Source organism: Rhinatrema bivittatum, chromosome 2 (genome assembly GCF_901001135.1).
Source record: "Rhinatrema bivittatum chromosome 2, aRhiBiv1.1, whole genome shotgun sequence".
Taxonomy (NCBI): domain Eukaryota; kingdom Metazoa; phylum Chordata; class Amphibia; order Gymnophiona; family Rhinatrematidae; genus Rhinatrema; species Rhinatrema bivittatum.
This window is the reverse complement of record NC_042616.1, coordinates 576,890,019-576,917,767: the sequence shown is the minus strand read 5'-3', so window position 1 is coordinate 576,917,767 and position 27,749 is coordinate 576,890,019. Positions and strand designations below refer to the sequence as shown.

Sequence of the window (27,749 nt, the reverse complement as noted above, 5' to 3'; positions counted from 1 at the left end):
CCCCATGCTCAAGCTCCTTATCCTTCAGGAATGGGAGGCTCCTGAGGGATCGCTCCGTGTGGGGCGTGCGATGGATAAGCTCTATCCCCTCCCGGAAGAGGGCTTGGAGCTGCTGCGATATCCCTCGGTAGATTCCTATGTCTCTGTGGCGGCCAAGCACACCACGATCCTGGTGGAAGGTTCCACGGCTTTGAAGGATCCACAAGATCTTAAGTTGGAGGCTCACCTGAAGCGCATCTTTGACGTTCTGGCCCTCGGGGTCCGAGCGTCTTGCTGTGGCAGCCTCATGATGCGGGCGGGCCTTCAGTGGGTTCAACAGTTATTCTGCGCCCGGGATCTTCCGCCAGGTGAGGCAGAACAAGCCGAACGTCTGGAGGCTGTAACCGCCTACGTATCGGACGCCCTCTATGATCTGGGCCGTGTGCAGGCGAAGGCGATGGTTTCGGCAGTCGCTGCCCGGAGGCTCCTTTGGCTACGCCATTGTCGGCTGATCAGTCCTCGAAGACTCGGCTGGGCACGCTGCCCTTCAAAGGTAAGATGCTCTTTGGCGAGGATCCCGAGAAGCTTATGGACTCCTTGGCTGACAACAAGGTCCATAAGCTTCCAGAGGACCGCCCTAAGTCTTCCCGATCCTTCGTGTCCTCCCGCTCTCGCTTCAGGGGCCAGCTTCGCTTCGCTTCTCGGGGGTGGGGCGGTTCTGTGAGGGAGTCTGCTCGTGCTCAGTCCTGGTCGCAGTCCTTTCGTGGCAGGCGGCCCTTTCGCGAGGGCCAGCCCGTGCGTGCCACCACCAAACCTGCCACACAATGAAGTTCAGCTGACCCATTCCTCGGTCCCTTACCTCGGCGACCGCCTCTCCCTGTTCTTCGAGGAATGGGCCAAGATCACGTCAGATCAGTGGGTCCTCGACATTATTAAAGACGGGTACGCTTTCGAGCTCGTCAGGGAACTGCCAGATCTCTTTCTTCTTTCGCCTTGCGGACGGGCCAAGAGGGACGCGGTGGTCCAGACTCTCTCCAAGCTTTTGGATCTGGGGGCAGTGGTCCCAGTCCCGGAGAGGGAGATTGGCGCCGGCCAGTATTCTATTTACTTCACCGTGCCCAAAAAGGACGGGTCCTTCCGCCCTATCCTGGACCTCAAGAGGGTCAACCGGGCCCTCAAGATCCCCCACTTCCGCATGGAAACCCTGCGGGCGGTCATTGCGGCGGTCCGTCCCGGAGAGTTCCTTGCTTCCCTCAATCTCGCAGAAGCATATTTTCATATTCCCATTCACCGCGACTACCAGAAGTATCTCAGATTCCACATTCTCAACCAGGACTTCCGGTTTCGAGCTCTCCCCTTCGGCCTCGCGACCGCTCCTCGTACCTTCACGAAGGTCATGGTAGTAGTAGCGGCGGCCTTGCGCCGGGAGGGGATTCTCGTCCATCCCTATCTGGACGATTGGCTCATTCTGGCCAAGTCAGAGACCTCTTGCCAGCGGGCGGTGGATCGCGTCTTGGAGCTCCTTGCCTCCCTCGGGTGGATAGTGAACTTTTCCAAGAGCAAGCTTCAGCCCTCCCAGGAGTTGGAATTTCTGGGAGCTCACTTTGACACCCGAGTAGGCAAGGTTTTCTTGCCACGGGCGCGCGCCCTCAAGCTGATCGATCAGGTCCGGAATCTGATTGCGCTACCTTCTCCTACAGCCTGGGATCCATGGCTTCTACCATCGACCTTGTCCCCTGGCCTTTGCTCATATGCGTCCATTGCAGAAAGCTTGCTGTCCCGTTGGCAGCCAGTGTTGGAGCAGTTCCACGTAGTCCTTCCGTTCTTGGATTCTACTGCCGACGAATTACAGTGGTGGCTGTCTCTTCCTCATCTTCTGCAAGGGATGCCTCTTCAAGCTCCACAGTGGACGATAGTGACCACAGACGCCAGCCTGTTGGGCTGCGGTGCGGCCTGCCTTTTTCAGTCCACCCAGGGAACATGGTCGCAGACTCAGTCACGCTGGCACATCAGTCGACTGGAAACTTTGGAGGTCCGCCTGGCTCTTCAGGAGTTCCTTTCCCTGGTCCGCGGCAAGGCGGTACGAGTCCTGTCCGACAACTCCACCACAGTCGCCTACATCAATCGCCAAGGGGGCACTCGCAGTCCCCTGGTAGCCTTAGAAGCCAGCCGTCTCCTCGCTTGGGCGGAGCATCACCTACAGTGCCTTGCGGCCTCTCACATCGCAGGCAAAGACAATGTTCAAGCCGACTTCCTCAGCCGGCAGTCGCTCGATCCGGGAGAGTGGGAACTCTCGGACGCGGCCATGGCTCTGATAGTGGACAGGTGGTGTCCCCCTCACCTCGATCTCATGACGACTCTGCGCAATGCCAAGGCCAATCGGTTCTTCAGCCGCTGGAGGGAGCACGGCGCAAAGGGCGTGGATGCTCTGGCTCTGCCTTGGCCAGCGGACGTCCTTCTGTACATGTTTCCCCCGTGGCCTCTGGTGGGGAAAATCCTCAAGAGAATCGAGCTCCACTGGGGTCCGGTGATTCTCGTCGCTCCCGAGTGGCTGCGAAGGCCGTGGTTCGCGGATCTCATCAATCTAGTGGTGGACGGGCCCCTGCTCTTCGGTCATCTTCCTCGTCTCCTCCGGCAGGGTCCTATATTTTTCGACCAGGCCGATCGCTTCTGTCTAGCGGCCTGGCTTTTGAACGGCGTCGCCTGAGGCGCAAAGATTATAGGGAAGAGATCATCTCTACCCTACTGCGAGCCCAGAAGCAGTCGACTTCTCTGGCCTATGTGCGCATCTGGAAGGTTTTTGAGTCCGCGTGTACGGAGGCGGGTGTCCCGGCGCACTCCGCCTCGATCCCTTTGGTTCTTTCTTTTCTTCAGAAGGGTCTCTCTAAGGGCCTCTCCTTCAGTTCTCTACGCGTTCAAGTCTCTGCGCTCGGCTCTCTCCTGGGTCGGGTGGACGGTCATGCCTTAGCGGCTCACCCAGACGTGATTCGTTTCCTGAGAGGCATCAGACATTTCCGCCCCCCCTCTCGGGCCACGTGTCCGTCGTGGAGTCTCAACCTGGTCCTTCGTGCTCTCTGTGTGGCTCCTTTTGAGCCTCTTCGCCACGCTATGCTCAAGGATCTTACTCTCAAAGCTGTCTTTCTGGTCTCTATTTCCTCTGCTCGCCGCATTTCCGAGCTTCAGGCGCTGTCCTGTCGGGAGCCCTTCTTGCGTTTCTCGTTATTTACACTTTCGAATAATAGAAGGACTAGGGGGCATTCCATGAAGTTAGCAAATAGCACATTTAAGACTAATCTGAGAAAATTCCTTTTCACTCAACGCACAATTAAGCTCTGGAAATTGTTGCCAGAGGATGTGGTTAGTGTAGCTGGATTAAAAAAAAAAAAAAAAAAAAGGTTTGGATAAGTTCTTGGAGAAGTCCATTAACTGTTATTAATCAAGGTGACTTAGGGAATGGCCTCTGCTATTACTGACGTAGTATGGGATGATCTTAGTGTTTGGGTACTTGCCAGGTTCTTGTGGCCTGGCTTGGCCTCTGTTAGAAATAGGATGCTGGGCTTGAAGGACCCTTGGTCTGACCCAGCATGGCAATTTCTTATGTCCTTAAGTCTTAATATTGATGTGAACTCCTAAATACTTCCTTGATTGAGCAATGAAGTGAGAAATATTTAATTTTTAAACCTGTTCTGAAAATCTCAGACTTTATGGTTGGTTGTCAAGTATAAATTGAATATAAAATCTTTTAAATAAATACCCCAGTGACAGATGTGAAATATGCTTATTAAGGGTTCTCGGTCCTCTAGGATGCCCAAGCATTCAACTCCCTTGCACTCTTTGACTTCCTTGGACCATGCAGCATTACTGATATAGCAATAACCCAGTCATCTGAGATTTGTGGGGGAAGGTGTGAGATTACACTTTAATCCTGCCAATAAATAGAACGCTGATGTCCCCTATATTAGTGGCAGAAGGCCTTTGTTTGGAAACTGCAAATCCTGTATGTTCTATATGCCTGTTGTACTTCAGACCATCTGTTTTAATGCAAGAACCTAGCTTGGTGTCGGAAGAGGATGTACCTCCACTTTCCACAGACCAGAGGATACAATAACCACTTAACCAGCTTGCAGGGTTTGTAAGGAGTTTCTTTAACTCTCTCTCAAATGAGGTAGATGACATGTTCCAGACTCTCTTTTCAAATCTCGCCTCAGCAATTCCACGTGCTGGAGTACCAGTCTCCTCTATAGGGGTGACCTCATCAAAACCCCAGGTTAGGGGCTCTTCGATGCACTCAATTGCAGCTGAGTCTAGTTGATCGGAGGCTAGGGATCAGATCACTTCTTCGATAGCTGAATTGGAAGAGAACCCTCCGATTCGGTGCCTTTGTTATTGCAATCCTGGATAAGCAAGTCCATACTCCATGGATCAAATGAGGATTTTACTGGAATACCATCTGATCCTCTGCCTGATCCTCCTGATCACACCTCCCCTTCGGAAGATCTCTCCTATTCTAAATGTAATGAGAAATTAAGAACACTAGGGATTCATATTTGTAAAGAAAAGGATCCATAGATAGAACTGCTTGGGATCCTCAATTCTGAACATACTGCTGAACCTGCTGCCTTACCATTTCACAAGTTTCTCAAAACCTTGTTAATGAAATTGTGGAAAAAGCTGATTTTCATGTATTCCTACAGCTCAAAAATTAGATGTTAAGAATAGTGTACAACAGTCACCAGGCTTTGGTATGGTTCACCCATAAGAACATAAGATATGCCATACTGGGTCAGACCAGGAGTCCATCAAGCCCAGTATCCTGTTTCCAATTGTGGCCAATCCAAGTCACAAGTACCTGGCAAGTACCCAAACATTAGATAAATCCAAGCTACTATTGCTTATTTATTACTGTTATAATTTATGGATTTTTCTCTAAGAACTTATCCAAACCTTTTTTAAACTCAGTTACACTATCTGCTGTAACCATGTCCTCTGGCAATGAATTCCAGAGCTTAATTATACACTGAATGAAAGAATTTTCTTTGATTTTGTTTTAAATGAGCTACTTGCTAACTTCATGGAGTCCCTCCCTGGTCCTATTATTAATTTGTTCAAGTCCTTTCATGATTTTGTAGACTTCTATCAAATCCCTCCTCATTCGTCTTCTCCAAACTTAACAGCCCCAACTTCTTTAGCCTTTCCTCATAGGGCAGCGGTTCCATGCCCCTTATTTTGGTCACCCTTCTCTGCACTTTCTCCAGTGCAGCTATATCCTTTTTGAGATGTGACCAGAATTGCATGGAGTATTCAAGGTGTGGTTTCACCATGGAGCGATATAGAGGCATTATGACATCCTCTGTTTTTTATTTTCCATTCCCTTCCTAAAATTCATAACATTGTTTGCTTTTTTGATCTCCTCAGCACACTGGACTGACTATTTCAATGTATTATCCACTATGATGCTTAGATCTTTCTTGGGTGGTAACTCCTAAGATAGAACCTATCATTGTGTAACTACAGTAAGGGTTATTTTTCCCTATATGCTTCACTTTGCACTTGGATGTTGAATAATGGTGGTCACGTAGTATCAAATAGTTTACCCTTACTGGTACCACCTTCTTTAGCATGAAACATTAACTCTAATACCAGATGAGTATGTTACTCATTCTTTCAAACTTGGAACCTATTTTGCCAAACTACCAAAGATGGAAAAATAACATAGTAAATGAGGACTGTATGGCCATCCAGTTTGCCTTTTCTCTTTACCTACTGCAATACTGCAGACCTGTGTGATCTGACTTTATCCTGTTTCCCACCCAGGAGTATTCTGTCTTTAGTTTGTTGCCATGAAGCAGTTATATCCCTATGTGACCAACCAAAAAGTCAATAGTACATTACAATTTAAGTAAAGACGCTTAAGGTATTATTGACCACTCATAATAGGCTTCATCTTATGCGTAAAATTGCTAGATGTGGAAATGTACGCGGAAATGCCATTGACAAAACCTTAAATTAAGACGGACTACAAATACAATGCTGAACTCCAGCCCTTGAGAAAGAACGACGGGCATTCGAAACATGGTTCCATGTCGGGCATGTTTACTATCCATGGCTTCAGCGAGTTTCTCAAGTTAAGTTGTTGAAATTATATAAACTGCATGATTCACATACTGCATATGAAAAATATAAAAATGGGACTTTGACAGATGATTAAAGATAAGGCCTATCATCTAGCAATTTTCGCATAAGATGAAGCCTATTATGACTGGTCAATAATACCTTAAGCGTCTTTACTTAAATTGTAATGTACTATTGGCTTTTTGGTTGGTCACATTTGTTTTTTGCCACAGTAATCGAACTTGTTATAATTGGGATTCACGTGAGTTGTTGTTGATTGCAGTTATATCCGTTACATTAGGGCATAATGAGGTTCAAGCCAAAACTCTGGTATTAAACCTTTGAGGAATTCAGCTCTTAGTTCTTGATTGCCATTTTAATTTTGTTTCAATTTATGTACTAGTCTCTATTTAGAATACAATTTTAAAAAGTTGGAAGATTATTTTGTTAAAATCAGAGTAACTGTGCACAGTATTTGATATACAGTGACTTACAAAAGTATTCAACCCCCTAAAAAGTCAGCAGATTTGTGTGGATAGTATGACACCTACCAGATTGTTCCAGACAGTGTTTATTGCAAACCAGTATACTTTTAAAGTAAATTTTCAAAGTCACAATTCATTATTTCTCTGAGGCTTTTGTAAAATTAAATTAAAAACTGAAAAAATGCTTGGATAAGTATTTACCCCCTGTGCCGTGGAAGCTTTTTACATAGAGGAAAGATATCGCCCTAACAATTGGCTTACAGTTGGCTTCTACCTATGAATCATAAAAAGTCAGCTTTTCTGGATAAAAGACCCCCTAATTCCAGTACTGTGAATTTGAAGAAAAGCTATGAAAATGAAGAGCAAAGAGCATTTGTTTTTATAATTAAAACTTTTCTTGAAAACCACACTACAAAAGAGTAAGGGTACGGTAATAGGCCCATATCCTATATAATAGCAGGTCCAGAATATGTAACAGGAAACACAATACATTTACTTGATGATAATAAAGGCACTTATTAATACTATATTAACAGTGTCTGCAATAATGCCACTTACATGTAGGACATGTACCTAATTTATATAGAAAATAGAAAAGTTATAAGCATTAAAGCATGATTTTTAACAAAAGGCAAAGATTGTGTGATTGTCTAATTTCCAGCCCATCCCAACCTTCACCTCTCCCACCCACCCCCAACCCCCTAAAACACTACCCTAGACAAACCAATTATAAGGAACACAAAAGACAAAACACCAATAAGCTTGGGACTATACAGCCAAAGAACATAGTTTATCAAACTTAAGTGCCATGTACCAAGAAGAGGCACTTAAGTAGGAAGAGATTCACTCCAAGAGGAGAGAAAGGGGACCAGATCTTCTTGAAAGAGGCAGTGGTTCTATTTTTAGCTGTAATGCAGACCAGGCGATAAAGCAGAGCCACTTTACCTTGCAATTTAGACAGAGGGGAATGGATCTCTCTTTCTATACTGGCGCTATTTCACATCGAGCTAAAACTATTATTTGATATATTAACTTCTGCTGGTATTTATCTCCTAATGGACAAGGTAAATTTAATAAAGACATTCTTGGACAGGTCAATATGGGTAAATCCAATATATCCTGTAACCACTGGGACACCTCCTGCCAAAAAACTTGAATGCATGGACATTCCCACCAGAGATGAATAAACAACCCCAGAAGGTCACAACTTTTCCAACATCTGGCTGAAACTGATGGGTAGAACCTAAACAGACATTCCGGAATAAATACCATCGGTATAAAACCTTGTACTCATTCTCAATGAGGGTAGCCGAAATTAGCCCCTTCCCAATAGTTTGATATACATCTTTCCAAAAATCCTCAGGGAGTTCTTCCCTCAAATCAAGTTCCCAAGCTTTAACATGAGGCTTAACCTTAGTTTCTTGATTTAACAGCATATAGGTTTTCGACATGACCTTCGTGGCCCGATCTGCATGTCTACACATTTTGATAAATGTGCTTTCAAGCTGGGTTTCAACATAAAATGCTGTAGTTGAATATAGGAAAATATTTTCCTAACCAGAAGCTCATACTTTAATTTAATATCAGAGAACTCCATAAGACCATTAGAACCCCAAATATGCTCCCATTTACTAATACCTCTCGCTCTCCAATGGGAAATGCTGTAGACCTGCAACCTGGAGTAAACAGTATTGTGAAACAGAAAAGTGCTATATAATGTCCTCTGACCTGTCGAAGAAATTCATTTATCCCAGATATGCAGGGTAGCAGCCAATGAAGTCAGAAGAGCCATGAAGTGGTTTCCAAGATTTTTTAGGCAGCCAAACGAGCTGGAGGAGGCATCACTCTAATAATGGCCTGTTCCAATTGCAACCAAAGTTTCTGCATCACCTAGTCCTGGGGGAATTCTGTGCTACTGTGGAGTGCAGAATTTGTGCAGAATTCCCCCCCCCCCATGCAGAATTGCCATTTTCTGCACAGAAAATAGCAGAGGAGACCCCAGCATGCCGCGAATGGAGCGCGTCCCGCGTGTACGCTGCCACCAGCCAATCTGGTAGTTTGTCCCCATTTCCTTGAGGGGGAAGCCCCCCAATACCGGAGATGGCACCGGGACATGGGCCAAATCGACCAGTTCTGGTACCTGTATTGCTGGTCTGGATTAAGTACCTAGGCCCCATCAACAGTCGCAGGACAGTGGAGACAATGGCCCATAAGACCTCTGGGGAGATTGCTTCACCCTGGTGGCTGGTGCAAAAGGGACTGAAGTGCAGAAAATATGGGGTCCTGTTGACCTTTGATGTTTTAGATATGTCATTGAGAGTTTCTACAGTGGGATTTGGTGGCTGCAGGCTTGCATAGTTGAGAACCTCGGATTGCAGACCAGAAGTGCAGGAACGACTCGCTGATGTGCCATGTATGGGAGAGAGTCTCTTTGGCCCAATCTTGGACCATCATTTGACCTTTCAGCAGCTCTCCACTGGCATCCAGGACCTGCTCTCCTCTGTCAGAAGTTTATCTAGGTTTGATCTAAGACAGTGATGGTGAACACCAGTCCTTGAGTGCCACAAACAAGCCAAGTTTTCAGGATATTCATAATGAATATGCTTGAGATTTAAGAACATAAGAACATAAGAAATGTGTGACTGAAATGGAAAAAGTACATTCAACTGTGATATTAACTCATAATGACACGAACAGAAGGTTGGAAAAACTTGAGAATAACATAAGGGTCCATAATCTACGCTTCTTAAATTTTCCGGTGATAAAAAATGTCTCACCACTTGATTTGTTTAGGCTTTATGTTGCTCAGGATTCGTCACAAGAATTGGAGATTACTATGAGAAGACCTCTTTTAGTCACTTTTGCCTTGTTGATGGACAGAAATAATATCTTTAAAAATTATTTTAGAAGCGCCCATGTATTATTCTTTGGACAAAGAATTTGGTGTTACCCAGACCTTGTTAAACAAACTCAGATTAGAAGAAAGCAATTTCTTAATATGAGACAGGAGGTGGTAAAAATTGGAGCTAAGTTTAAACTTGTTTTCCTTGTAAATGTTGCATGCAATATCAACAACAGATGTATGTATTCATGGAACCTATACAGTTAAGGTCCTTCCTAAACTCACATAGCGCCCCTCAATAGCCCAGTATGGCGTTTTTTAAAATAGAACGGGGGTCTGAATTCAGAATGTCACTAACTTGAAATATTTATTTCCTAAATTTTGCTCTTTATATTACATGCTCTCCCATTATTTCCTTTATTATTTAGGTACATAAATTTAAATATTGCCTATTGAATAATTTGTTTCAGTATTCTGGTTTCAGAATTTTTGTTGGTTATTTATGTACTTAAAAATTTCAATGCAAGTGTTCTTGTATAAATTGTTTAAAAATGCAATAAATAAAAAAATTAAAAAAAAAAAAAAGAAACATAAGAAATTGCTATGCTGGGTCAGACCAAGGGTCCATCAAGCCCAGCATCCTGTTTCCAACAGTGGCCAAAACCAGGCCGCAAGAACCTGGCAATTACAATGGAGGCAGTGCATGCAAATCTTTCTCATGAATATTCATCCTGAAAATCTGGCCTGTTTATGGCACTTGAGGAATGGAGTTTGCTGTCATTGGTCTAGCAAGTCCTTCCACCCAAAAAGTATACTATACTCAGCCTCTTTGTTCCTATCAGCAACATCAGGGTCTTGTAGCCGTTCCAGGCAGCAGAGCACTCCGAACCCCCAGCCAGCACATCAGTCAACACCAGAATGGGGGTTTTGATTGGATCACGGGTCACATAGCCAAGATGGTTTCATGTGCACCCTGATCCCCTTCCTTGAGACAGGGGACTAGCTATGGTCCCCTGGATCTAAAAGATGCTTCCGGTGGGCTGGGGAAGATCTCTATTTGGGTGTATCTCAGATTTGTGGTGGGAAAGCAGCACTTCCAGGATCGTGTTCTGCAATTTGGGCTTGCATCAGCCCCATGTCTTCTTGAAATGCCTAGCCATGGTGACTGCACACTTTTGCAGACTGAGTTAGTTTTCCTGTATCTGGGCAATTGGCTGGTCAAGAGCACCTCTTGGGCAGGGGCAGAAGAGTCCATGCACATGACCATCTTTGGTACTGAGACAGAGCTCAGGCCAATGCCTTCCTGCCACGGCAATAGGCCATCAACCTGATGATCATTGTGGATGGAATTCAACAGAGCCAGCAGGTGTCAGCATGGTATATGTTGAGTCTGTTAGAGCATATGGCCACAACAGTACTCATCAAACCTTTGGCATGTTTATACTTGCGAAAGGCCCAGTTGACTTTAAGGTCTCAGTGGCAACAAGCCACTCAAAACCTTCATCCAAGTTACGCCGTCTCTCTGAGACTTTGTTCTGGTGGTGGGTAATTTTGAATTTGAAAAGGGGAGTGTTCTTCCAAAGACCTCCCACCCAAATTGTCTTAACCATGAATGCATATACCCAGGGCTGGGGAGCTCATTTAAATGGATTCAGTGCCCAGGATCATCTCTGTGAAATCAGTTTCTCTGGAGCTTTGGCGATCAGATAAATTGCTATGGGCTTTCAGAGATCAGCTGACCAATAGAACTGCCCTGATCCAAACCTCAAACCAAGTACCAATGTGGAATGTCAACAAGCAGGGAGGTACAGGATCATACCTTCTGTCAGAAAGTGGTCCAGATCTGGTCAAGGCTCTCCTCCACAGGATGGTGCTCAGGGGCCATATACTTGGCTAGGATGGAGAATGTAATAGTGGACAGAGTGAGTGGCACCTTCAGACCCCACGAATGGTTTCTAGACCAAGGGGTTGCAAATTGGTTTTCTGCTTCTGGGGAAGCCCAGATGTAGATCTCTTGGCAGCATCTTGGAACAGGAAGGTTCCTCTGTTCTGTTCTCTCAGTTCTGTTCCCTGTACAGGGACACATTGGCAAACCAGCTTCAGATATCTTTACTCTATGTTGGGGTAAGGGTCTCCTGTATGTGTATCTTCCAGCTCCAGTGGTAGGGAAGACTATTTTGATGCTTCGAGGACAAAGGGACTATGATCCTCATAGCCCCTCATTGGCGAAGGCAGATCTGGTTTCCACTCTTCAGGTTCCACTCTTCTGGTTTCCACTCTTCTGGTTTCCACTCTTCTGGTTACCACTCAGGCTGAGGACTTACTCAGATCTTATCACACAGTATCAAAGCAGACTGCACCATCCCAACTCCCAGGTCCTGTCGCTCACAGCTTGGATGTTGAGAGGTTGAAATTGCAATTGCTCAGTCTCTCGTAAGATGTCTTGGGTCATTGTGGCTTCCAGAAAGCCTTCCATTAGAAAGTCCTTCAGACTGAAGTGGAGGATGTTTTCCATTTGCTGTGAGCAGAAGGCGCTAGATCCATTTTCCTGCTCCCCACAAAAACTGCTTAAGTACCTTCTACACCTTTTGGAAGCTGGTTTGAAGACCAAATCTGTAAGAGTTCATCTGAGTGCGATTGGCGCATATCACCGTGGTGTGGATGGTACCGCCCATCTCTGTACAGCCTATAGTTGTACGTTTCAAGCAGGGTCTGCTTTAGTTGAAGCCTCCCCTAAGGCCTCCTGCTTTGTCTTGGGACCTCAACTTGGTGTTAACTCAGCTGATGAAAGCTCCCTTTTGAGCCACTGGGCTCCTGTGACCTGAAGTACCTGACCTGGAAGTTCATATTTTTAGTGGCAGTCACTTCACACAGGGTCAATGAATTCCAGGCTTTAGGACTTACTCCCCCTGCACTAAGTTTTTTTTCATGACAGGGTGGTCTTGCATAAGCACCCTAAGTTCCTACTTAAGGTGGTGTCGGACTTCCATCTTAACCAGTCCTTCATCTTGCCAACATTCTTTCCCAGGCTCCAATCACGCAAAAGGCGAACAAGCCCTGCACATTTTGGACTGCAAAAGATCCTTAACCCTTCTATCTGGAGCGGACAGAAGCCCATAGACAGTCCACCCAACCTTTTGTTTCTTTTGATAGCACACGCTTTCTGGTTGACTAGCAGACTGTATCTCCTGTTACACTCAGGTGGGACTGCATCTTGGGGGCCATGTCGAGGCTCATTCTGTCGATTCATGGTAGCGTCATTCGCCCACTTGTGAGCAGTTCCTAAGGAGGAGATCTGCAGAGCTGTAATGTGGAGTTCTCGCCACACATTAACATTGTATTATTGTTTGGCTAAAGATGCCTGATGTGACAGCATGTTTGGCCAATCTGTCCTTAGGAACTTATTTGAAGTGTAGAACCCAACTCTGTTCCTACCTAGGGACTACTGTTTTTATTCAGGCTTCCCTCCCCTGTTACCAAGAAAACTAGTCGCTGTGCCCTTTGGCACTTATTTTGGTATTTGGTCCCCTTTTATGTTGGAGGAAGGAGACAGCTTGTAGCTAGGGATTCACCCATCTGTGAGGACTGCCATCCTGCTTGTCCTTAGATAAAGCAGAGTTGCTTACCTGTAACAGGTGTTCTGAGAGGACAGCAGGATGTTAGTCCTCATGAGACCCACTCACCACCCCATGGAGTTGGGTTCTGCTATGTGGGTTTTCTCGTTTATTATTTTATTCTTTTGAGCTCTGATATAAGACTGAGAGGACCCCTGGTGGACATGTGATATATTGCATGCCTTGAACATGCTCAATGAGGCTATAAATGTTCTAGTAACTGACATAACTTTTCTATGCCGGTCTCCATTTTATTTCACTAATGTGTGAGGACTGACATCCTGCTGTCCTTGGAGAACACCTGTTACAGGTAAGCAACTCTGCTTTCCCAGTCATGATTTTCTGTATACCAAGTCTCCGTGACACTACATCTAAATCTGCTTCTTCACTGACTGCATCTAGATCTGGGACTTTATTTCCCATACTATGCTTATTAGTGTACCTAGCTTTCCAGATATTGCCTTTTTTTCCCATCCCTGTACAAGTAATTAATATTTTTCTTGCCTTTGCGCTTTGTTCATCAATTCCCCGATGATTATAGTTTGAAACCCTCCTCAGGTTTGCCAGCCTGTGTAGAAAGATGGATTGTCCCTTCTTCGACAGGTAGAACCCATCTGTACTCAGCAGTCCTTGAAACATCATCCCATGGTCGGTTATTTGTGCTTGTGGTAGCCATGTTTGAGAGCCCTCAATATTTTTGCAGTTACTGGCTGGACAAGGGCTACTAAGGTATTTGATAATGGTGGACATGTTCTACTGTGGATTTTGTGTTACAACATAAAAATTACCCTGACTGCTGCTTACAGTGGCGCATGTGGTTGTCACAGCTCCTCCCCTACTGCTGCTCCTGTTTCCAATACTCTTGAGTTGTTTCTCGTGCTCATCGCGTTCTTTCTCCATGTTACCCGGCATGGAAATAACAGAGAAGCTGGAAGGACTCAGAAGAAGAGACTCAGGAGGAACAAAAAGGAGTAGGTACTGGGTGCAATGTGTATACTAAACAAAGCAAGGCCTGGCCGATCACGTTACCCATTAATTCTATGCTTTGGGACTCATGCTTATAGCTAAGAAGGAGAGGCATGTGTTACTACAAGTTTGGGAGCAACCACAGATTTCTCTTGATATCTTTTATTGCTGTAAAGTGTTGAGAGTAGAGCCTGTTCAGTAGTGTGGACCTGAACATCAGGCAGCTGTGACTTTTTCACACAGAATGCCTGATCAGGTCTGATGGCATGTCAGTTGGGAAACACTGCATTAGATGTATGATGTAAGATTATCACCCAGACTATATTATCTTTTAAAGTTTGCTGAGTTTGTCTTTTTTTGATGGCAGGTCCCTTCACAGATGTAGTTACTACAAATCTTACACTACGAAATCCAACTGAAAAGAAAGTATGTTTCAAAGTGAAGACTACAGCACCTCGTCGATACTGTGTTCGACCAAACAGTGGAATTATAGACTCTGGGGCCACCGTAACTGTGTCAGGTAAAATGGATGCTCTGAAGCAGAGTTTTTAAGTTCAGCTTTTAAATTTTGGTTCTTCATGATTTTACAGGGAAAATATTATACTTAGCATCTATTTGGCAGGAGGCAGTGTTAAACATGTCTTCTGGGAAGGTTAAGAAAAGTCATTGTATAGTAAACAATTTGACTTTAAAATGTCTTGTGGATAATTGAGTTCAGAAGATTTCCATGATCTGCCAATGTTGCTTTCACACAGCTCCATTTCCCTTGGTACATGTGTTTCTAGGAGAGAATTAATGGTGTATCTTGTCAAACTGGTCACATTGGCATGGCCTGCGGTGGTTGGTGCCATACTTTGTATGAATCATACCCAAAAAATCTTGACTGGTTACACAAAGCCAGGGCACTAAACCTAGCTTCTAGAGAGGTGTTCTTTTGCTCCTAGAAGTGAAAGGGAAAGGAAGACAACAGGGTTATAATAGGAGGAAAGGGCTGTTACTAGCAACCAAGTGTGTGCTTATGGTTACCATGTGAGTGGGGAAGGTATGGTAGCCAATACAGCATGAAAGGTTGATGGCAGTCTAATGGAGGGAGAAGAACAGCAGAGTTCAGTTAGTGGACCTATATAAGGGATGGGAGAGTTGGAGAGAAATGAAATATGGGGAGCTGTGAATTGTAGAACAAATTTGAGGAGTGGGTGGTTAATGTATGTGCTTGATGGTGCTTTTCCTGATAGGCAGGTGTGGGTGTATAATGCATAGGTTAGAGGATGTGAGAAACAAACATTTTCCTGGCGTGTAGCCAGATGGACTCAGAACAAATGGGATAGTATCCATGTGCTAGCAGTTGGAGACGGATCTGACGTCAGCACGGGGTATATATATCCCCACAGGAAGCGTAGCAACTTAGTAATTTCCGTCTCCAAAGCAGTTTGGAGAGCCTGCACGCTTGCTGAGCGTGTTTTCCAAATCTACTTTTTCTATTTACTAAAACTTCTACAGCATCGAGCCCCGCACTCCTGCGGTGATACCCTAAGGTCCCTCCCCCAGTAGAGTTTCCCGGGGTGATTTCCGTGATCCCCCCGGAGGTTTAAGTCCTCGGTCCGGTGGCCGAATCGCGGCAGGGACACAGCCCCCGGGCGAGGTTCGGGTGAGGCTTTCGAGGCGCCTCGGTCCCGGCGTGGACGAGGCAGCGGATGCATATCCTCAAACGCGGCGGTGAAGGTACTTGCTCTCTCCCCCCGCAGCCGGAGACCGCCCGGGTTCCAGCCGGGAAGCGCCGAGGATCAGGTAAGGCGTACATCTCTTATTTCTGGTCTCCGAGGAACAGAGGATCGACGGCGTGGCACGCCGTGGAGGGCACCATTTTGTGGCCTTGTTCAGGTATTGAGCGCCCGTAATAGGCGCGGCTCTATTTCTCTTTGTACGTATATTGCCTTCTTGCTAAGAGCATATTGTATGCCACTGAGCGGGTATTGCTGACCGCATATTGATTGCCATTGAGCGTATATTGCTAACCGCATATTGCTAAGAGCCTATTGAATGCCATTGAGCGTATATTGCTCACCGCCTATTGCTAAGAGCCTATTGAATGCCATTGAGCGTATATTGCTCACTGCCTATTGCTGAGAGCATATTGCTTGCCATTGAGCGTATATTGCTAAACGCTTATTGCTGAAAGCCTATTGAATGCCATTGAGCGTGTATTGCTAAACGCTTATTGCTGAAAGCCTATTGAATGCCATTGAGCGTGTATTGCTAACCGCTTCTTGCTGAAAGCCTATTGAATGCCATTGAGAGTGTATTGCTAATCGCTTATTGCTGAGACTTATTGAAAGCCTTTAAGCGTGTATTGTTGGCGGCATATTGCTGAGAGCATATTGCATACAATTGAGCTGTTTTCATGACCGCCTAGTCATTATTCTTATTGTGCACCTGTTGTATTAAGCGCCTATTGCTTGCCGCATATTATTCTTATTGTGCGCCTGTTGTATTAAGCGCCTATTGCTGCCGCATATTATTGTATTAAGCGCCTATTGCTGCCGCATATTATTATTCTTGTGCGCCTGTTGTATTAAGCGCCTATTGCTGCCGCATATTATTATTGCGCGCCTGTTATATTAAACATATATTATTGCCACTTCTCTTTCAATGGAACAGAACGCATCAGCGTCTTCAGCGGCGGCGCCGCCTGCCTCAGGCATTAAAGCCCTTGGCCTCTGCTCTGCTTGCCAGCTTAGAGCCACGCACAGTGAAGAGCCAGACTCCCTATGTGCCCAATGTGAGGAGGCCGTGGGACCCGCGAGCCAGGCCCAGTCTCAGCCACGATTTGCTGACAGTTCCCCAGGGGCTACCCCGGATTTAGCGGGCAGTCTCGACCAATCGGGAATCCCGGGGGATCTTGTACCCCGGAGATTAGAGGCTGCTTCCATTTCCTGGGTGGATCTCTTTAAGGGGATTCATGCCTTTGTACAGATGCAAACGGCTTCCCGTCCGGGCCCTGCGGTTCTTGCTGTTCCTGTTGTTCCTGCGGTGGCTGCGACTGCGGCGGCTGCTGCGGATCCTGTTCCTGGACCCTCACGCCCGTATCGTGAGCGGGACCTCCCGCCGCTGGACAGTCCAGATCAATCGGACCAGGAGGTTTCACCGGACGAGTCCGAACTCCCGGACGAGGGGGAGCTTCCCCCAAGGATTGAGCCATATAGAACCATGAGGCGGTTCTTCCCCAAGGAGGATCTCTCCGACCTGGTGTCTCAGTGTCTGGCGGAGTTGGATATTACAGGTCCCAGCGCTACGGTGCCCTCTGCGCAGAACCCCCTGCGGGAAGGTCTTCGTCCTACAGCCCGCCATTTTCCATTCTTGCAAGCAGCTCAACAACTGATAGATTTAGAATGGGCGGCACCAGCGGCTTCCTTCAAAGGGGGCCAGGCCCTGACGGGCATGTACCCATTGGCACCGGCTATCCAGGACCTGCTGGCGTGCCCTCAGGTGGACGCCTTGATTAGCGCTGTGGTCAAGCGCACTACCATTCCAGTTGAAGGGGGGACGGCCCTCAAGCAGCCTCATGACCGGCGACTGGACGCCATTCTGAAACAGACCTTTGAGGTGGCAGCTCTATCTTTGCGGATCGCGACCTGCTGCACAGTGGTGACGCGTGCCTGTTTGTCACAGGTTACGAACAACGCTCCAGCAGCAGACATGGAGTCAGCTCTTTCATTCCTCACGGATGCTGCATCTGACCTGGTCCGGACAACAGCTAAGGGGTTTCATCCTCCGTAGCTGCCAGGAGGCAGCTCTGGATCCGGAGATGGTCAGCTGATGCGCCTTCAAAGACACGCCTCACCAGATTGCCCTTTAAGGGCTCTTTCCTATTTGGCAGCGACCTTGATAAACTGGCCAGTACATGGGGTGCCTCTCCAGTGCCTAGACTGCCAGAAGATCGGTTCAGAAGGGGCCAGCGTGCCTTTCCAAGGCTCTCCAGGGGCAGGAGTTCACAGCGCTTTGTTCCTTACAGGGGTCGCTACCAGGCACCACGTCCTCAGGCCAGGAATCAGTCCTTTCGGACCAAGCAGCGTAAGAGGGGAGCAGTCCCGGGCTCGGGTCCCGGCCGCGCTTCACAATGAGAATCCGCCGATTCATCTGGGGGACGGAGCCATAGGGGGCAGGCTAACCCTCTTCTACCCCAGATGGGTCGAGATCACGTCGGACCAGTGGGTCCTCGCCATTATCCGGGAGGGATATTATCTGGACTTTCATCATCTCCCTCCGGACAAGTTTGTGGAGTCTTCATGTCCCATACACAAGAAGGCAGCATTGGAAGCTACCCTGGCGAGGCTCCTGTCCTTGAAAGCCATCATCCCAGTACCTGCCTGGGAAGTGAATTCTGGACACTATTCCATTTATTTCATGGTACCCAAGAAAGGGGGCACCTTTTGGCCTGTGCTGGACCTCAAGTCAATCAATCAATACTTACGGGTCTCGAGGTTTCGCATGGAGACTCTGCGCTCCGTCAAGGCCGCAGTGCAGCCAGGAGAATTCCTCACGGCATTAGACCTATCAGAGGCATACCTGCATATATCGATCCATCCGGATCATCAGCGCTACCTCCGCTTCAAGGTTCTGGGACGCCACTTCCAATTCCGGGCTCTGCCCTTCGGGTTGGCCACGTCACCACGGACCTTCACCAAGGTGGTCGTAGTGGTAGCAGCGGCACTCAGGCGGGAAGGAATTTTGGTCCATCCCTACCTAGACGACTGGCTGATCAGGGCGAAATCTCGAGAGGAGAGCTATCGGACAACCGACAGAGTGATCACCCTTCTGGAGAGCTTGGGCTGGGTAATCAACCTCAGCATGAGTTGACTACAGCCTTCCCAGTCACTGGAATACCTGGGAGTACAGTTCGACACCCAGGCAGACACAGTCAGTCTCACTACCAAGAGAAGGTTAAAACTCCAGACGCATATCCAGTACTTGATGGGAGCCAGTCGGCCCCTAGCTTGGGATTATCTGCAGGTTCTTGGTCTCATGGCATCCACCCTGGAAGTGGTACCTTGGGCAAGGGCCCATATGAGACCTCTACAACACTCCCTGCTCTCTCGCTGGAGCCCTCGTCTATGGAACTATTCCACGCACCTACCTCTGCCTGCCAGAGTCCGGACACAGTTACGGTGTTGGTTGCAGTCCAACCACATGAGGCGGGGGTCGAAGATGTCTTCACCCACGTGGACTCTGCTCACCACAGATGCCAGCCTGAGCGGCTGGGGAGCACACTGCGAAGAACACACCGCACAAGGGCGGTGGAGCCTAGAAGAGTCAGCATGGAACATCAACCGTCTAGAGGCTCGGGCAGTTCGATTGGCATGCCTTCGATTTGCTCACAGACTGAAGCACAGAGCAGTCAGAGTGATGTCCGACAATGCCACCACGGTGGCATACATCAACCGTCAGGGCGGAACCAGAAGCCGTCAAGTGTCTCTGGAGATTGCCCCACTGATGGCTTGGGCAGAGGCGAATCTTCAGGACATCTCCGCCGTCCACATTGCTGGGAAGGACAATACCACGGCAGACTTCCTCAGCAGAGAAAGCCTAAATCCGGGAGAGTGGCAGCTGTCACCCACAGCCTTCCAGATGATTGTGGATCACTGGGGGATTCCGGACATGGATTTACTGGCGGACAAGTCCATCGCTCAAGTACCCAGATACTTCAGCCGCAAGCGCGACCCGTTCTCGCATGGAATCGATGCCCTGGTTCAGCCATGGCCTCCGGGGACTCTGCTATACGCCTTTCCTCCATGGCCTCGGCTGGGTGCCATCATCCACAAGATCCGGAAACACCGGGGCCTAGTTCTTATAGTGGCACCAGACTGGCCAAGAAGGCCCTGGTACGCGGACATGAGAAGACTACTGGCAGGGGAGCCTCTTCCCCTGCCTCCTCTCCGGGACCTTCTACGTCAAGGTCCCATCCTCCACGAGGATCCAGCTCAATTCTCTCTTACGGTCTGGCCATTGAGAGGGCTAGACTGAAGAAAAGGGGTTACTCAGAGCCCGTGATAGATACACTCCTCCGAGCTCGCAAGTTTTCCACATCCCTCACCTACGTAAGGATCTGGAGAGTATTTGAAGCATGGTGCGACACTCATGGCACCAACCCACATACAACCACAATCCCTATTGTGTTGGATTTCCTGCAAAATGGACTTCAGAAGGGCCTCTCCCTCAGCTCCATCAAGGTTCAGGTGGCTGCGCTGTCTTGCTACGGTCCCAAGAGGGATGGCAAGACCATCACCAAGCACCCAGATGTTTCTTGCTTCCTGCAAGGAGTCAAGCATATTCGTCCGCCACTAAAATGGCTTGTGCCCTTATGGAACCTCAATCTTGTTTTGGATTTCCTCGCGGGATCTACCTTCAGACCCCTTCGGGGCCTGTCTCTCCGTTCTCTAACCTTGAAGATGGTGTTCCTATTGGCGGTATGTTCAGCACGCCGCATCTCAGAGCTACAAGCACTGTCCTGCCGTGATCCCTTTCTCAGAATCACTCCCGAAGCTATCCATCTTCGTACGGTTCCCTCCTTTCTACCTAAAGTGGTTTCACAGTTTCATCTTAACCAAACCATATCCTTGCCTACCACGGCGGGTTTGAAGAAATCTGAAGAAGGGCGTTTATTACGCCATCTCGACATTGGCAGATTGCTACCCAGATATCTGGAAGTGACACAAGGCCTACGAAAGACAGACCATCTGTTCGTCCTGCACAGCGGGAAGAAGCAAGGTGAAGCGGCCTCGCGGCCCACCATCGCTCGCTGGATTAAAGAAGTTATGAGAGCAGCTTACGGGGAGGCCGGGAAGTCTCCGCCTCTACAAGTCAAGGCTCATTCTACCAGAGCACAAGCGGCATCTTGGGCAGAATCCAGGATGCTGTCGCCTGCAGAAATCTGTAAAGCGGCGACGTGGTCCTCCCTCCATACCTTCTCCAGGTTCTATCGTCTGGATGTCCAGGCTCGGGAGGACTCAGCATTTGCGAGGGCGGTCCTACATGGTCCTCAGGCAGCCTCCCGCCCAGGCTGGGAATAAAGCTTTTGTACATCCCATTTGTTCTGAGTCCATCTGGCTACACGCCAGGAAATGTTGAGATTACTACCTGATAATCTCCTTTTCCTTAGTGTAGACAGATGGACTCAGCATCCCGCCCAGCTGCCTGTGTACATGGGTTTCACCGATGCAAGGTAAGCCATGTCATCTATTTCTATAAGAGCGTACACTCTACCAGGTGTCAACGCCTTCTGGTTGGGAATGCTGGTGGTCTCCATCTACTGTCAATCGGTCAGGGGAATCCTGTTTTCACTTTTCACTGAGCGTCAGTACACACATCCATAACAGCTTTTGCAAGGAAGATTACTAAGTTGCTACGCTTGCTGTGGGGATATATATACCCCGTGCTGACGTCAGATCCGTCTCCAACTGCTAGCACCCGGATACTATCCCATTTGTTCTGAGTCCATCTGTCTACACTAAGGAAAAGGAGATTATCAGGTAGTAATCTCAACATTATATAGGGCATAGAGGTCTGGTATGGAGGGAAGGGCAAAGTAAGCAAACTAATTGCTTTTTTCCTGTACACTATAGTCAAAATCATTTGATAACTAGAGCTATGGGAATAGCTCACACAGTTTATTACCCTTTTGTTGAAATAAGTTTAAACTTTCACCACTGGCTGCATAGTACATTATTCATGATAGTGCACTAATGTATGAAACTGAAATTTACTTTTGCATTTTTCATTTTTAAGTCTGTACATTGTATTCTCACAGGTTTAATGCATTTAATGTTTTTGCTTTTGTTCTACACTGTTGCCTTTAACTGGAGGCATCCACATTTATAGGAAGCAGCAAATTAAGAAACTTCCACAGCAATAGATAATTAACCACAGGTATTGAGGGTTACAGTGTAAATTGTTTCCCCTTTTTATTTGAGGACAGGATGATTTTACATGGGTTTTTTGGTAGACATTATATATTCTTTTAACACAGTAATGAACACTTTTTCAAATTATGCATATTGTGTCAGTGTTGTTGTATAAAATCACATGACTACAAGGTCCCAGTCTCCAAGAGCTTAAGAGATAGGAACTCGTTTTGCTTAACAGTTTACATTTTGCTTTTAAGCTAAGCCTGGTGCCAATATTCTGAAGTGAATTAGAAAGCAGAGCTGCTTACCTGTAACAGGCGTTCTAGGACAGCAGGATGTTAGTCCTCACAGATGGGTGACATCAGATGGAGCCCGGCACAGAACTTTGATCTCAAAGATTTCTAGAGCTTTCAGCATGCCCTACTGAGCCACGTGCAGCTGTACTCATTACCCTGCCCCCAGGGCAGAGTCTCTCAGTCTTGTCTTTTCTTTATGGTGACTATTAAATCAATTATCTCTCTGGGACAAAGCATCTTCCTTCTAGGACAAGCAGGATGGTAGTCCTCACACATGGGTGACATTGGAAGGAACCCTTCACGGGAAAACTTATGTCAAAGTTTCTAGAACTTTGACTAGGCACGCAACATACCCAGCAAGCCCTATACCACGTATCAACACACGATCCTTCTTCAGACTTTTTTTTTCCCACAGAGCTATTGCCTTGCAGTGAAGTGAGCGCATGACTTTTCTTCAGAAAATTGCCTTGGAAAACTTTTCCACCAGTTACTTTTAGGTTTTTTTTCACATTTTTCCTCAACGTGGGTCCCTCTCTGATTTCCTCTAGCGGCGGTGGTGCCTCTGTGTCTACTGGCTTCGGTTGCCCACCATCCTCATCTGTCATCTTTTCACCTCTGTTCTTCGACATGGCCTAATCCGGTTTCCGTCAATGCCCCCACTACCCAAGGACTATGTCCATTATGGACTTTCACGATGTGTGTATCCTCTGCCTGGGTGCATCACATTACATCCTGGGTTGTTGCTTTTGCAAGCAGAGTTAGTGAATTGCAGGCCTTAGTACACTATGAGCCATATTTACAATTTTATCACAACAAGGTAGTTCTCAGAACTCACCCACGCTTTCTTCCAAAGGTGATTTCGCAATTCCATGTCAACCAATCTATAGAACTACCAACGTTCTTCCCAAAGCCTCATTCTAATGATAGGGAGCGCTTATTGCACACCCTGGACTGTAAACGTACGTTGGCATATTACAAAGAAAGGACTCAACTAAACTCTCGTGCTTCGCAACTCTTTGTCTCTTTCAACCCAAACGCCCCTGGGCTGCCAGTAGCTAAACGCACCATTTCCAGTTGGCTGGTGCAGTGCATACGATTTTGTTTGACAAACAACAGTTATGCCTCTCATCTCATCCTCATGCTCACCAAATCAGAGCACAGCGACGTCAATAGCATATCTTAGAAATGTGCAACCAGTAGACATTTGCAAGGCTGCAACATGGTCCTCTCTTCATACCTTCACGTCTCATTACTGCCTAGACAAACAATCAACCGCAGATGCGAAGTTGGGACACACAGTACTACAAAACTTGTTACCTTAAAGTACTCGACTTCCACCTTTACTTGATCATGCACTCTCTCTATATAAACTCTTAACAGCGTGATCGGGAGCTTTGGACTCCCATGACAGCATGGCTAATTCAGCCCTGCTATCAACAGGAAAAAGCAAGTTTGCTTACCGCAAACGGTGTTTCCGTAGATAGGATGAATTAGCCATTCGTCCCCACCCTCCTCCCTGGTAGTCGACCATTTCTACATGCAAGCTTTATTACAGAATGAGGAGAATCCGTTACTTTCCAGCACGGGAACATACGCGCAGCCGCAGAGAATCAAAAACTCTAATCTCTGCTTCTTAAGCTCTGCCTCCTGGGCCCAAATGGACAGTTCCCATGACAGCATGGCTAATTCATCCTGCTATCTACGGAAACACCATTTACGGTAAGCAAACTTGCTTGTCTGTTTCATGTACCATTTGCCAAAAAAGTGTGATATACATTAAGCATTGTTACGTGTCTGTAGCGGCATAAGCTATAATGGCAATGTTGGCACCAGAAAACAAAACTAAAATTGCTTTGCCACAGATTTTCGTTTGTAATCCTGTCCGATGCTTCGCGGATGAGAGTCCAACAGTAGTTATACAGCATGGAGGGGTTCCACTTGCCTTGATACCGTTTCTCCATTTTGACAATGTCTTGATAAAACCTTTCACCATATTCGTCTCTCACACCAATTTTGCTCCCGAAGTATAACTTGTATGCCTTCTTAGTGAGTGCAGTCATACTCCTTTTCTGTGCTTTCAAAGTAAACTCACCACAGATGTAACAAAACATGTCACAGCTATTACGACATTGGCACAACATTTCATAAAGTATATGAAATTAAATCCACAAGCTTTAAACTAAATAGTTTTAGCGATATGATTCGCTCATTCACACAGACATTGCATAGGAGACTACTCATTATCCCACGATAAGCAGGATGCTAGTCCTCACATATGGGTGACGTCAGTGACAGAGCCCTATCGCAGAAAACATTCTGCCAAAGATTCTAGAAACTTTTGACTGGCTATGTGAGCCTACTGAGCATGCCCAGCATGCTATGATCCCTCGAGTCACAGGAGTCTCCCTTCAGTCTTCTTTTTTCCGCGCTGCTTTTACCTTCGTGGTTAGAGAGCCCTCTGTGGTAATTACCACACTTATTTCCTTTGCGGAAATTTTTTTTAAAAAGTTTATAAAAAGTTATCCCTGCAATAGGGGTCTCCCTTTTACATCTTTCGGTGTAAAAATATTTTCGATCGATTCCGTTTTTGACTGAAATTTCAGTCAGAAAGCTGTCGACGGCTGTATGGTTTATACAGTGGCGACCGGGTTCAAAAAGTGCCCGAATTGTAATCGCACTATGTCCATTACGGACCTACACACGGAATGTGTGTTATGCTTAGGTGAGAAACACGATGTGTTGTCATGTCCTCCGTGAGCTGAGATGACAGCGAAGGGCAGACGGGCTTGTCTGGAAAAAAATGGAGTATCTTTTTCATCTGCAGTTGCTGACATCGATACAGTCGTCTCCGGCCGGAGCAGCAAAAAAGTTAGTAATAAAAACAAAACGCCGTCCCGATGAAAGAGGTGATCGAATATCACCGACTCCTTCTCGGTCATCCGTTAAATCTACCTCGATACTTGAAAAGAAGGTCGGCGAACATGTTGAAAAACATCTGAGCGCGATCTCCAGTACAGAGCCGCTTTCCATCGAGCCAATATCGAAGAAACGGATGGAAGATTCATCGGAGCCTTCGAAGCCCAGCACTCCCAGGCCATCCCCACCGATCTCGCTTCAGGGTACCACGCTTCCACAGGGCTCTGTGGAAGTGCTGGTTGGGCCTTCACTGCCTCTCCCTATAGCTGCTCTGACCTCACCAGCTATTAGAGCGGAACTAGATGGGTTCATCCGCCAGGCAGTCCGAGAAGCTTTAAGGGAGATGCCATCGATGCCAAAGCCAAATTGATACCAACACAGATGCTGATTCCACGTCTGGCACCGATAATTTTACCGGCTCCGACACCGATACCTTCACCGGTACCGATGCCGACACCACCGTCGATGCTGGATCTCTCTCTACTGGCACCGATGCTAGCTAAGCTCTTTACCATTATCGATGCCTTGCCAGTGCACCCATCACCATCGGGTGCAGAGCCTCCATCTCTGATACCCGATCCACTTCCAGGGCCATCAGGGATTTCAAAACCGAGACCTTCTTTTTCTCCTCTGCTTCCATCGATGCCTTCAGTACCAACATTTCATACTCCTCCACGGCATTCTTCTCCAGACGTCTGGGTTGACAGAGACACCGACACTACCTCCAATGTCATCTTGTCTAATCCATCCCCTCCACAGGAGACAAGGAAATCATCCCCAGAGGCCCTTTCCTTCTCGAATTTCATAAAAGAAATGGCAAATACCATTCCTTTTCAATTGGTAACAGAAGCAGACACCAGACAAAAACCTTAGAGGTTCTTCAGTTCATAGATCCTCCTAAAGACATCATAGCAATATCAGTGCAAGAAGTCCTGGTGGAATTGCGTCACAGGTTATGGGAACATCCTTGCACAATACCACCAGTCAACAAGCGTACTGATGCCACTTACCTGGTGCAACAGATTCCAGGTTTCCAGAAACCTCAGATTCCACACCAATCTGTGGTGGTGGAATCTGCCCAGAAAAAATCTAAAAGAATCGGGCCACACTCACCTATGCCTCCTGGGAAGGATCAGAAGTTCTTGGACACGCTTGGACGAAAAATATTTCAAGGGTCCGTGCTAGTTTCCGGGATTGCATCATCTCAGTTATATATGACTCAGTATCAGCGTAATTTATGGAAATAAGTACAAGAATTTTCAAATTCACTTCCTCAACAATATCAGGTCTCATTAAACAATATCATTTACAAAGGTTTAGAAGCTGGAAAGCATGAAGTCCGTGCGGCCTACGACACTTTCGAAAATCATCCAGAATGGCTGCAACAGGAATTAGTGCTCGCAGATGGGCCTGGCTCAAGACTTCAGATCTTAGGTCAGAAGTACAAGAAAAGTTGGCTGATCTCCCTTGTAAGGGAGGCAGTCTTTTTGGAGAAAAAGTTCAGGATGCTGTAATACAGCTAAAGGAACATTCTGAAATTTGAAACAGCTCTCTTCTGTTCCACCAGAAACACAAACATCTATCAGAAGAACTGCTAGAAAAGACACTAGAAGGCCCTATTATAGAACACGACGATACTATCCTCCGGCAACCCGTGGCAGAACGTCAAGATCACCTCAACGGAGCCAACCTACACAACCTAGAGCCCTTAGAACTCAACCTCCTCCTCAGACAGGCTGTGCGTCAGGGTTTTGAGGTATCGCCGGAGAACAGCAGTCACTCCTCAAACCCATTTCCGAACCTTCCTGTAGGAGGTCGGATTTCAAAATTTCATTCCCATTGGACAAGTATCACCACAGATCAGTGAGTACTCTCAATTGTATCTCATGGTTACCATCTGGATTTTCTCAAGGTACCAAACGACAATCCACCAAGACCGCATTGAAGTCATTATCATTACTCCACACTTCTGCACACAGAATTGTCAACCCTACTGAGAGCCAGGGCTGTAGAACCTGTACCCCGACCTCAGCAGGGCAGAGGATTCTATTCCCGTTATTTCCTCATTCCAAAGAAAACAGGAGGCCTTCGATCCATTTTAGACCTTCGACAACTCAACAAGTTCCTACGGAAAGAAACGTTCAGAATGGTATCCTTGGGTACAATGCTTCCTCTTCTTCAAACAGGAGATTGGCTCTGTTCTCTGGATCTTCAAGATGCATACGCGCACATCCCGATATTCCCGCCTCATCGCAAGTTCCTACACTTTTTGGTGGGACATCAACATTTTCAGTACCGAGTTCTGCAATTCGGTCTTGCCTCAGCTCCAAGAGTATTCACAAAATGCCTAGCTGTAGCAGCGGATCATTTATGCAAACAAAGCAACCATGTATTCCCCTATCTTGACGACTGGCTCATCAAAAGCCAATCAAGAGACGGAACACTCAACTCACTAAAATGCACAATTAATCTGCTTCACTCGTTGGGATTTCTAATAACCTACCAAAAATCCCATCTTCTACCATCCCGCATTCTACAGTTCATCGGCGCAGAGTTGAACACCACCGTGTCCAAAGCCTTCCTTACAAACGACTGCGCAAAGATTCTATTGACTTTAGCAAAAAAATCTGCGTACACCG

The 27,749-nt window shown here is 46.9% G+C and overlaps 1 protein-coding gene across 1 annotated transcript in view; it reads left to right on the top strand.

Moving 5' to 3' along the window:
* Positions 1 to 27,749, top strand: part of VAPA (VAMP associated protein A) — a 325,391-nt gene that overhangs the window by 88,244 nt on the left and 209,398 nt on the right. The window contains exon 2 of the mRNA XM_029590985.1: positions 14,365 to 14,517. Within this exon, the coding sequence (XP_029446845.1) occupies positions 14,365 to 14,517 (153 nt within the window). The remainder of the gene's footprint in view (positions 1 to 14,364; positions 14,518 to 27,749) is intronic.